At 29.3% G+C, this 12,675-nt stretch overlaps 1 protein-coding gene across 1 annotated transcript in view; it reads left to right on the top strand.

The window, feature by feature from the left end:
• Window positions 1–12,675, top strand: part of LOC147066059 (neuroligin-1-like) — a 124,522-nt gene that overhangs the window by 18,900 nt on the left and 92,947 nt on the right. The window contains exon 2 of the mRNA XM_085955716.1: window positions 6,984–7,173. Within this exon, the coding sequence (XP_085811842.1) occupies window positions 6,984–7,173 (190 nt within the window). The remainder of the gene's footprint in view (window positions 1–6,983; window positions 7,174–12,675) is intronic.

The following is a 12,675-nucleotide window of genomic DNA, read 5'->3' as shown; positions in this document are numbered from 1 at the left end:
CATCCAGCAGTGGATTGAATGGTGACGATATGAATATGTCGATAAATATAATATCACCGATTTTGATAAATACAGAAATTCATATGACAGAAAGGAGTATAATCAGGCTATGGGAGGCCTTTATCCAGCAGTGGATTGGTTCAGGTCGATGATGATAAGGATGATAGAAATATGTATAATATCACAAATTCGTTAAACCGATAGTCGTAGAATCACGTTGCGGAACCCTTCGTCCAGCAGTGAATTGATGATGATGATGAAATTCAAGACTATCAAGAATATAATCAACGTAGAAAGGCCGTCATCCAGCAGTGGATTTATTAAGGCTCGTGATAAAAATGGCATTATAAATATAGATAGTATAATATCACTGATTTTCATGTGTAAGTAAGGAGTAGAATAAGGCTGAGGAGGCTTTCATCCAGCAGTGGATAGGTCCAGATTGATGATGATAAGGATGGTAAAAATTGGTAGATATTATACAATATCACAAATTTTGTCAACTATAACAATTCGTATTAATTTATTTCATTGTTTGCAATGGCAACTTAATATGACTATATCTATGGAAATTAAAAAATACAGCCACAAAGATGTATTTAAAAAAAAAATGTTATTAATTAATAGAAAACTCATCTTGATTAATATTCATGCTAATAGAAATGTCACATTTTTTCGATTAATTCTGCAAATTCTAAATTTAAATTCTGACACGTCAAATGAACTTGTTTTGCGAAAGAAAACAAATGACAATCATTGGTCTATAAGTTTGATAGATAAAAAGCAGTGACATGGTTTTAGATTATATTTTCGTAGTAATTAGTGAGGAAAGATGTATTTTTTTCTAGTTAAAGCTCAATAGTGTGCCAATGTGCTACTTACAGATTTGAATAGATTTGTGGAATATTAATTCTGATTTCTGAAATTTCGATTAAACAGAAAGTATTAAGCGACATTATAATCAATTTGCGGTAGAAAGACAGTAAAGTAGCGAAAATGTATGGTGACGGATGTAAAACGCGATTTAAAAATGATTTTATCTGTGATTGTGTCGAGTTTTATCAGATTGTGCCCGATTCAAATGGAAGTAGATTCGGGACTCCAAAAATTGAAGTGAATTCCTTTAATAATCAACAAAGTGGTATTTAAATAAAAAAGTTGACGTATTTTCCAAAATCTCTTAGGATAATAATATATAGGAGATAAACTAATGATCCGTTGTTGACAGTAAAGCACCAACAAAGTTAAAATAATAATCTGAAAGACCTAAAAAATCAATATAACCTTTTCTATTCTTCGCATTTTTCATTAATTTTATATATTTACGGAAATATTATGTAGTATTTTTAATGTTAAATTTTACCACTAAAAATTATCAAATTGTGGTTATACACACTCTGTAGTATGTAATATTATTATGTAAATGTTCATATTAGTAATCATGAACCTCAAAAAAAGCCAAACAAATTAATTTACTAATATGTCAGTTAAATATTTTGAATTGTCAATTTATTGTCGATTTTTTTTATTGTGTTGTAGGATTAGGGAATCCAATCACGAGCCAAAATTTTGATCCTGGGATTTCAGGATTACAATTTGACGATCCCGGGACTGGTCCCGTGATTGGCATTTTTTTCGATAGTTAATATTAAATTTTTAAATATACAAATAACATTTATTATTTATACTATTTTAGTACCTATGGCCTTTCCGCTTCATTAATCTAATTAGTCAGCTAAATATAAAACTGTTGTAAAAAGTATCATGTTGGAATCACTTTGTTAATAGTGCGAAGCATTGTTTTTTTCCCAATCGTTCTCATTTTTATTAATTTATGTGAAAAAAATAAAATGACTGGCAACTTACACATGGGTAATAAATCAAACTTAATTCAAACTCAGTTTATTTCTAATGTAGCTATATGTTATTAAAAATATGTTATCTGTTATTTTTTCGTTTTTATTTTATTTTCCATAAAAATTGATAAAAAAAATCAATCTCGAGGTTTCAGGATTATGATTACCAATCACGGGATTCATAGGTATCGAAAACAGTTCGGGATCCCGTGATTGGAATCCCTAATGCTGATACTTAATCTATATACTTACTAATATTTCAACAATATATACAAGCAATCGACGATCTAGTCCAGTATTTCCCAACTTTTTTATACATGCGGAGTGGTGAAAATAGTTGTTTGTTTATTATTTTTTTAAATCATATATTATAACATACGTAAGCCGGTACGCACATATAAAATCGTCTCGTCTGCAACATGTCGAATACATCGATGTGACGTAATCGTTATTCATAAAACACACGTTACCAAATGGAACCCCGCACATTAGTAGAATGCGACATTTTAGTCTTAAAAAAACATCTGGTGTCGCTAGCAACAAATTGCACGCGACTTGCGTCAGTTACTGTCAGTTACTATCAGTTACCAACAGTGTTGCAGTAGCGCCTGCGCAAACCGCTACGACTCAACCATTTTAATCCAAACGTCACCGGTCGCCATATCTTCTGCGGAGGAGCGCACCAATATTTACTTTGTCCAATAGATTGAAATGTAATTATACGTACATAATATGATTATAAAAGGAGAGACCACTTCAGAGTATTTCTACGCTCAATGCATAATAATCGTTGTTTCGGCGTCTGATGACGTTTTTGTTTGGCGTTTTATTTTTTTGACGACTTTGACGTTTCGAGAAGTTGCAATCGTCACTGCCGCTAGACTTATATGTGCGCGGCCGGCAATGCAACATAAATTCGACATTCCTACAAGGTTTGATTTATGGCTGTGTCGCAGACGAGGCGAGTTGAGATGTGCAAGCCGACTAATAGTCCAATTGCGAATACAAAAATATTTAACATTAAAATTGTATTGTTAATTGAAATTCAATAAAAAAAATGAAATGAGTAAATCGATAGTAATCTATGGAACGGCATTGACCTAGACCATCTTTGTCCGCTCTAAAGGATATCAAGAGTAGAGAATATAAACTGGTATTGATCGTTATTATAGTAATGTAAATAAAATATTACATAATTTATAAGTAGGTATATTTAAATTGAAAATAACAAGATAAAATTATAAAATTTCAATATAATATTGCACTATCATTAAACGGGTTACGTCGACTTTTACATTAAATGGAAAAATTTTACTTAAATATAAAATTTTACTTAAATATATCATAAATACATGAAAATTTTTGCAAAATATATTATAATATATTTTCAACTAGTAAAAAATATGACACAATTCTGATGATTTTATTAATTGAGACTAAGTATAATGAAGTGTAGATACGAGATATTTTTTTAACTATCTACGGCAATCATTTATAATGTGTAGATAATTATCTTTAATATATTTGTTAAAAGTCAAAAGTAAGTACCCACATAATATTTTAATAAAATAATAAGGAAAATGTAAAAAATGTTTGTTGTTAATATTTTAAATGACACAATAGGTATCTCACGAATGAAATATTTGAGCTTAAATTAAAAAAAATGTTTTTGATAACAGTATTCTTTAAAGGGGAAGAAACTTCAGTTGTTTTATTAAATTCTTAAAGATCATCTATTTTCAACATCAAAAAGGCAGAGGACGTAATATAATAAGGTTAAAAATTTAATGGAGGGGATATGAGATTCACAGAAACAGCAAAAAAAAATAAATGCGCTTGGAAACCGGTAATGGTGTTCATATTTCAACGGCTCTCTAAGCCAAAGAAAACAATTTCAGCTCGATTGAAGCCTCGGAAAAAATGTCGACTACTTATATTTTATCATATTTCTTTTTACTTAAATTAGGAGAATGATATGTCTTGAAGAATGAAATAATCAAAACTAATTCGCCGTACGTGACATATTAACATTATATTATTTGTGATATTCCGTTACATGTACCAATATTGATATATTATTGTATTCCATTAGCAATATTATATGATTAAAATGAGTATGAGGTAAAAATAGTCATTTTTTTTGTAAAAAAAAAAACTAAAACTATACGTCAACTATTGTTCCGTTTTTATATTGGTAAAGTTGTATAATTTGAATCACGTAACTAAACAAATAAAATAACGTAATAGCAAATTGAATAAAATTGGTACATAATATTATTTAAATAATTATTTAAAAAAATAAGAATGTATTATCCAAGCGAGTGGTTTTATCCTTTGAATTATCGATTCGCCTATGAGCCATGCGAATTAATTCTAATAACTACTATGTAACATTAAGTTCTGAAACTTCGACTAGGAAATGCAACCAGTTTTATAATATTAAATAATGCTAATGATATTACTAACATGACGTGTAGATGGTGTTTGGTGTAAAAAATAATTATTTATAACATCGTGGACTTGAAAAAATATTTTTTTTTATTCTTTAAAATACATATATTTTCAAAAGTCCATAAAAACTTACGTACATAAGAAAATAACCTAGAAATAAGTTCGACCGAATGGGATTAGGACGAAATCTTTTGTCTAGTGCTCCTTTACTTTGACTTGGGCGAATTAATTATTATAACAATGCCAGTGGTTGAGAGCCTTTTTGGAATTATTGGTTGTATTTGTAATGTACATTTGATTTTAATAATAGGATCGCAAGTTTGAATAGCAGATTTATGTAGTGTTAAAATATTCTTATCAAGTTTCTGAAATTTTCCATAATACGTAATAAAATATAAAGAAACCTGTTATTTTCGATGTTCTTACATAATATTATACTTACCCCGTTTACACTTGCACATCGCGGCCATAATAAGAAAATGCACATGTAAACACGTATTGTCATGCAAGTTTCAAGATTGTCTGCATGAATCAAAAAAGTTCGGAAGCTTCTGAACTTTCATGGATTTTTTTATTCTGCGCTTGCGCAGTAGAACGATAGCGGCGAACCTGCCGGTAAAAAACCAATGACGCCGCGGAGAGACTCATTTTGAGGTGAATCGATTTTAATGACCTATCAAAGAGTACGATAGAATGACAACATCGCGCCTAGCTTACTCTTGAATAATGAAATTGGAGAGAGAGTCAGCAATTTTACTTGTAAACAGTTATTGCCGTGATAGTTTAAAAGACATACCATTGCTGCCAATAAATCCATGCACGTGTACAGGCGATATTGTGTTACATATACTATTATTATGACGTACCTATCTGAGGTTTGAGTATTGACATTGAATCGAATTTTACTCAAAGTTATTACGGACGAATGTATCAAGTATAAACTTGAAAAGTAGGTACCAATATAAAATACTTTTTACCCTCTACATAAATAATATTTCAAAATGTCAATAATGAAATAAAAACAATAATATGAAGGAAATTTCAATGAATGTATTATTTTGTTGTTTTCTTACCTGTGTACACATACGTGAATATAAAACTTTTCAAGATTTTTTTTAAATTTTTATTTTCAAACATACAAAATATTTATCAGGTATTGCAAATAACAAAAAATCAATGTAGCATTCGTCAGTTTGTTGACATTTATTTGGCTGTTGAAATTTAATGACAAGAAAATTTTCGAAGGCCACATACGACTTTATTTTTTTTGAAAGATTATGTGGGTGTCTTTCTGGGTAAACTGGTAATATTTTATTATAATACGTAGTAGAAATCGTCAACGAAGACACTTATTTACTAAGTCAGCAATGGTGAACCTTTTTATGCGAAGGTATATGCCAATATTGTCTCTAATCTAATGAAGTATTAAGATATAATTTAATACCTTTTTTAAGTGGGCCAACTGCTATTATGGGTAAAAATAATAAATTATGAATAATATACTGTTTATTATTATAAATTAAATTTACAGATATGTATATTTCATCAATGATTCGATCCATACAGTCAGTTAGAATAATTGATAAATTAACTTTAGGCACACACGTAACACACGTATGTTTGTTTATATAAAAGAAAAAGTCGTTACCATGTAAAACACTGGTGAACAAAAATATTTAAAATGCGATATTTTCTTCATAACACCTGTTCTATGAGTATAATAAAAAAAAAACATCACAATTAATAATTCATAGTGTGCTTAAATCGGGTTCATTGTTTTGGTGTGAATTAATTATGGTATAATATATAAATATTTTTTTCAGCAGAAATAAAATTTTAATATTTCAATACAAATAGAGCACGCTATTTTTATCTGTATTTACTTATTTTATATTTATTTGCCATCACTAAATGGTTTTTAGTGTCTAACAATAACATTGGATGTGAAATAATATTAAAAGATTAATAAGAATGTTAATTAATAAAATTGATTTCGTATACTTACACAGATATTTCGCGTAAGACATGACTTATCTTATATGTTACATGTAGCATACGCACCATTGGTTAGCAACCACTATATTAAATAATACATAATACATATGGTATAGAATTAATTTCTGAGATTTCGAAAATAAATGATAAAATATTTTGATAAAATACAATATAAATAATATTGAGTTTTCTTATTCTTGGTAAATTATTATTCTGCGCAATAAATATTATATTGTTTATCTTCAATACAAACCCTTAAAAGATATTTAAAACGAGTGAAATGTATAGAATAACATATTATACATTATGAATTCATTAGACTTTTATATATAACATTTTGTTGTTATAATATATTAAATGGAACAGAAAAAATGTATCCATAATTCATTTGATATTTTAGAAAAGTATGATGAAGATGGGTAACAAAATTCAATAACACTAGACGTTTTTTCATATTTATTTAATATATAATATAGAATCGTACAAAAAACAAACATTAGTCATCGGATCTCATCAATATTTAAATTACATATTGTATTCCCAAACGATATAAGTGCGTACATATATGCTAAAAGATAATTCATGATAATTGACTAAGACTTATGCAGATCATGCTGTAATGCATTACATTACGTCTTAATGCTACTACGAACCGTGTGATTAATGGGCAATGTCTTTCAGGTGCTATCCGTGGCATAATCCTGGAGCCCCACTCCCGACACCTGGAGCCGGTGGAGGCGTTTCTCGGGGTGCCCTACGGGGTGGCGGAGCGCCTTCAGCCCCCTAGGGCCCCACCACCCTGGCGAGGAACAAGACTGGCTGATTCGTTTGGACCGGTTTGCCCGCAACGGTATCCTGATGTATCCAACAAGTAAGAATAACAAAATCTCTCTAACTTATCGAACCTTCTTAATTTCTTAATTATATAATATTCCTATATAATATAATATTTATATTTTTACTTATTTCTTTTATTATAAAATTTTTGACTATTTTTTTTTAAATGACATGGTTTATTTATTATTTAAAGAATATTCATACATTCAAATCAATCCATAAATAAGTTATTTTTATAGAAAAGGAGAGAAATATATATATTTCTAGATTGTAAAATATAATTTTTATGGTAAAAATAGAAGAGATTATATTTATGTCATTGAAATTTTGTGTTTTTGAATTAATAACGTGTCTTAAATTAAATCAAATTCTTGGTATAATAAAATCTATATTACAATAGTGTTATAATATTCATATTACAAAATTTCACAAATTTAGTTATACAGTGGATAGATATTTAACCGACATACTTACCTATTTCATCAAGATAGAAGTCAAAATTTATAACATTTTATATTATTGTTAAACATAATTCAATTTCATAATAAATGCAATCTTGAGAATAATTCTGTGTGAAAAAAAATGGAAATAAGTCGATACCCACCCCACTCCTTTTCAAGAGAACTAAAAATAAATTGACTTTTTTATAACTTTTTTCTTGTTTCAATATGATATTTACTAAGTATCCAGACTCGCCCCTTTTCTAATTTAGGCATATGTATATAATTTTACAAAGGCTTTGACTGCAACCTGTCTGATTAAAAATCATAAGGTTTTACCAAGCTCTTAAAGCACACTTCAGTTTCATGACGTTCCAAAAGATATCTGGAAGCCGTAGCTGTATTTTGTGTTGCCAAAATTTGTGATATTGTACCGCTATATCTGAAACATCCTCCTGAACATCACGTTTATCGCTGATATATGAATTGCTTCTAGATATGAGGCAATCATTTTTATTACGAATTGTATCACTTAATATCAGTTTGAACCCATTTATGCTAAGAGGCAAGTCGACAAAACAGGGGCCCCGGGCATGGGGAAAATAGTATAGATTTATTCCTGTTTCTCTCATCTAGGGATACCATAATATGAAAATATATCCTCATGATTTAACAAATTTTATTTTTGAAATCATTTTGTATGTTATAAGAGAAAAACTATTGGACAGATATTGATGAAATTTGGAAAGTTTTTAGACCAATTTACTAAACTAAAGTTCATTTTGATTTTTCAAAAGATTCCGAAGTTAAATTAATGAAACTTATACTTGCAACAACTCATTACGAGTAATTGTAAAGTGTTCATATAGTAACAGTGGAGTGGTGAGGTATGGCTAGAGGGGCCGATGTTTATAATATCATTTTTTTTCATGGTGTATTTCTGTATTATTCCGATTGCTGGTTTTGCATAAATTATCTCAATAAATTAGATTGAGATTTATTTAATTAGTTATACAAAAGTAAAGAAAAAAATGGTGTTCAGTAATTACCATTTGATCATTATTCGTAGCATGTACAGATGCCTCATTAATAAACCGTCTCGGGAAATGAAAAACTTAATACGTTTTCAGATAGTCCTTTACTATCAATGGAAAGGCAAAGAATACTTATTCCGGGATGGAGCCCGATAATTGCTTCGGTGATGTAAATGATTACCATTTTAATACGGCTGTAAATGCAAATGCGTGTTAACTTACACTTACTGGAAAGTTTTTTTTTGAATTAAGATGTTTTACATATTGTATAATTTTGTGCGAACCCTATTTGCATTTCAAGTACAAACATACTACTAAAATACCAAAGATAAATAAAATGAGTACTTATTTAAAAAAAATCGGTGTGTGTACTTATGTACGCGCGTTAGAAGTTATACTTCTTTAGCGTAACAAAACAAAAACAAAACTTGTGATAAACTAGATTCTTTGACTACCTCTTATTTATCTTGTTAAATTACACACTCAAAAAAAAGGACGCTTATTGGAATGCCGTTGATTTATTTCTATATACTTTAACTTATATTACTAAATTATGTAATGGTTTCTCGTTGTTTTTATTTTTAAAGTACCAACTGTCTCTGACGTTTAATCGTTTGTTTACGTAAGGAATTGCAAATGGCTGACAATAATAAATTCACTGCCTAGGCAACGGAACAACTCTAAACTATAATATTATACTGTATAATCGTCACGATTGCAGTATCATACTGTGGCGTAAAGGTAGTGCGTTTGGCTGATAACCGAGCAATCGGTGGTTCGAATCCAATCGAGTGCGTTTTTTTCGTGTGATAAAATAAATTGTGTGTTACATATCACACGCCAAAAATACACTTTGATCTGATTTCCCAAACGCGTATAAAGAAGTATAATTTCAAAAAAGTAAATACCTATACTGCCCCCATAAGCAAAAACACAGCTAATGGGAAAAAGTCAATTTTGAGAAAAGAGAGGTTATCATGTTTTTCATTGCTGCTTCATTAAAAGTTAATCAATTTTAATAAATGTTTCGGTTTATAATAGATTATTTAAAAATTGATATTTTGATTACATAAAAATGTCAAAATTACAAAAATATTGATTATAAAACTTCACTATTGTCTTTTTATTTATGATTTTGAATGGAATAATGTTAGTTTCATAAGGAAAAAAACAGTAAATATGTTTTTTTGCTTATAATTTAAATTGTAATGGATATTTTTGAAAAATTAAATACTTATTTTTTAATGTAATGGTATTTTATTTATTAAATTATATTGGAATGACAATATATATTTTTAAATATACAAAAATTCGTCAGTTTTGGTGGGAAGACTCCCAAAACGTCATCCTATTTGTAGGCAATACTCTTCCTTATTTTTGAATTATGCATTTCTTATTTTCTTTTGTTACTCCACATGGTGCAACGTACACTTGAGGTTTTGGTATATTAAGGAGAGAAGTTTTAGTCAAAAACCTCATATTGTGTAGGGTCTACACCAGTGGTTTACATGTGTGGCCGTGGTGGCTGCATGCGGCCACCACGGCCACACATGATAATATTTCAAAAATGTATTTTTAAAATTATGAAATTGGTTGATTACACATGACTTGTCTTAAATTTCTTTCCACGCTCAAAAATGATCCATAAACTGCTGACCTGTTAATTAATATTTAATTACCACATTTAAATATCATGTTAATTATATCTAACGGCCAGTCGCGCCAAACGCGCCTGTCGCAGTGTCAGCACTAAATGAGTTAACATTGTCAATTTTCCCTACTACTGTATACTGTGAAAGATTATTCAGTGAAATGCACTTCATAAAAAACAAATATCGAAGCCAGTTGACAGATTTAAACTTAGAAGCAGCCATGCGGCTCGCATTGGAAAAAAGGAATATTGAGGAATTTCCTTTTGCATTATTTTTAAATATCAAATGTTCAGAGACATAAGTGTATAAATATTATTAATTTAATAAGACTAGATAGTTAGAAATGTGTTTTATGATAGATTAAGATTAAAATTAATAAATCTCATTTAGTGCTAACAACGGGCTGGAGCGTTTTCAGTAGTTGGCCATTAGATATAATTAACATTATATTTAAATGTGGTAATTAAAAAGTAATTAACTCATTATCATTTTATTTGCCATTATAATTTCATTGGATTTTGCAGCATTTTGATCAAGTTTATCCAATTGCATACTCTCCAAAAAAAGGTTGAGAATCTTTTTTTCACGATTCTTAGTCCGATTTCGAACTTAATCACCTTTGAGTCTTAAAATATCATTACAAATGTAGGGCGATATGAAGTTAGTGAATGATTAATTTGAGGTTATCTCATTATTACCAGCTACATGCGGTATTACGTTTATGTAAAAATTCTAGAATCATAAACAAGAAAACAGTAGGCCAGCGTTTTTAAGCAAAAAACACAGCAAATCGATAGATGTGCTGTGTTTTTGCTTATGAATCATTATTTACTGTTTTGTTGCATCGAAAAGCTTAACATTTTTGCAAAAGTAATGAACACATTATGATGATTTCTATATTAAAATAAATGATTTGCAGTTTATTTTGTTATGCAATTATGTTCAGAATTTTATCTAGTATGTCACCTCATACTTACTTTAATTTTTCAGTTTTTCCCATTAGCTGTGTTTTTGCTTATGGGGGCAGTATACCAGTTACATGTAAATTATACGTATTAAATTTCACCGTAGCACAGTTCGCCGTGAGTTTTATTATCCGAAAGAAATGACCGTAAACTATTCCTTTATTCCTATATGATGTGGGGATCTGATAAAAATTTAGGTTTGACGTACTGTCACTTGCTCATAGTTTGTAAATTAAACATTTTTTCATTCATCAATATACATATATACATTTTTGTAACACACCAGAAACGTAAGCCGTAAAACTTGCATTTTTTACATATTGATTATATTGTTTTATTAATATTTAATACATAACCATTTTGATAGTAATTTATTAAATATTAATGGATGGATGGAAATATAGATGGATGTACGGCTTGTAGATACTACATATGTCTCACTTCTACTGGAACCAAATTTTTTATTATAATACATAAAATATTAAAGAATCTGAGATGATAGATCGCGTCAATTAATATATCATACCTATACCAAACTATAATTATTTAGAATATGTAAATGAATAACAGATGTTGAATATGGTGATGAATATATTAATGATGTTGATATTGATATAAAGATGGCGCATATAATCCTTACCGATATGGCGTGATTGTGCCAATATGCCAACTTCGAAATATTATGTTTATGGAAACATACCACATTAGCGTAAAGCTCCAGAGTTTTAACAGAACATAAATGCTTGTTTAGCTTGTTTATGGGCTTAGTTAGTAATCATTAGTACTCGCTATTTGCACTAATACAAAAGCATGTAAACAGGCCGAATAATAATAAGCATTAGCAAAAATCATGTGAGAGTGAATAGAAACACATCTAATTTATTAAACGTAAGTACATACCTCCATCACCACACACTCCCACTTATCACAACGTGTAAACCACAAAAGTTTTGTCCAAGTTAGCGATAGATAAGGATACGAATAGGAGTATGCGTATTTTTTTTGTGTTTTCTAATACACTCTTACTTATTAACTTTAACAAGTTAAAATTATTAGATTAGCGGATGGTGAGACTGGCGAGTATTAATGATTAGTACTAAGACCGTGCAAATAATCCATAAGTCAAAGTCATAGCGGCGCTGAGTAAGAAAAAACGGTACAGCAGGCTAAATGTTAGTAAAGTCGGAAATATAAAACGTAACGATAATCAAATTGTCCCTATATTTGGACTGCGTTTACGCATGTTCATTAAATTATACAAATTTCACCATAATAAAAATGTTTCAAATAATATGTCATCAAGTATTGTAATTTTTTAAAGGTCGCAAAAGTTTGATCCGAGTTTTATGATAAGAAATTATTTGGTTGGAAAATATTCACGATTTTTCGTTACATTTTTTATGTTATACTAAAAATATTGGCTAGTTTAAGAGTTTGCATACAAC

The sequence above is a fragment of the Rhyacophila brunnea genome, unplaced genomic scaffold, assembly GCF_057557595.1.
Source record: "Rhyacophila brunnea isolate RB1 unplaced genomic scaffold, BYU_Rbru_1.0 scaffold_5, whole genome shotgun sequence".
In the NCBI taxonomy this organism is placed as follows: Eukaryota; Metazoa; Arthropoda; class Insecta; order Trichoptera; family Rhyacophilidae; genus Rhyacophila; species Rhyacophila brunnea.
Note: the sequence above shows the minus strand (reverse complement) of the source record. Positions and strands in the feature narration are given on the sequence as shown.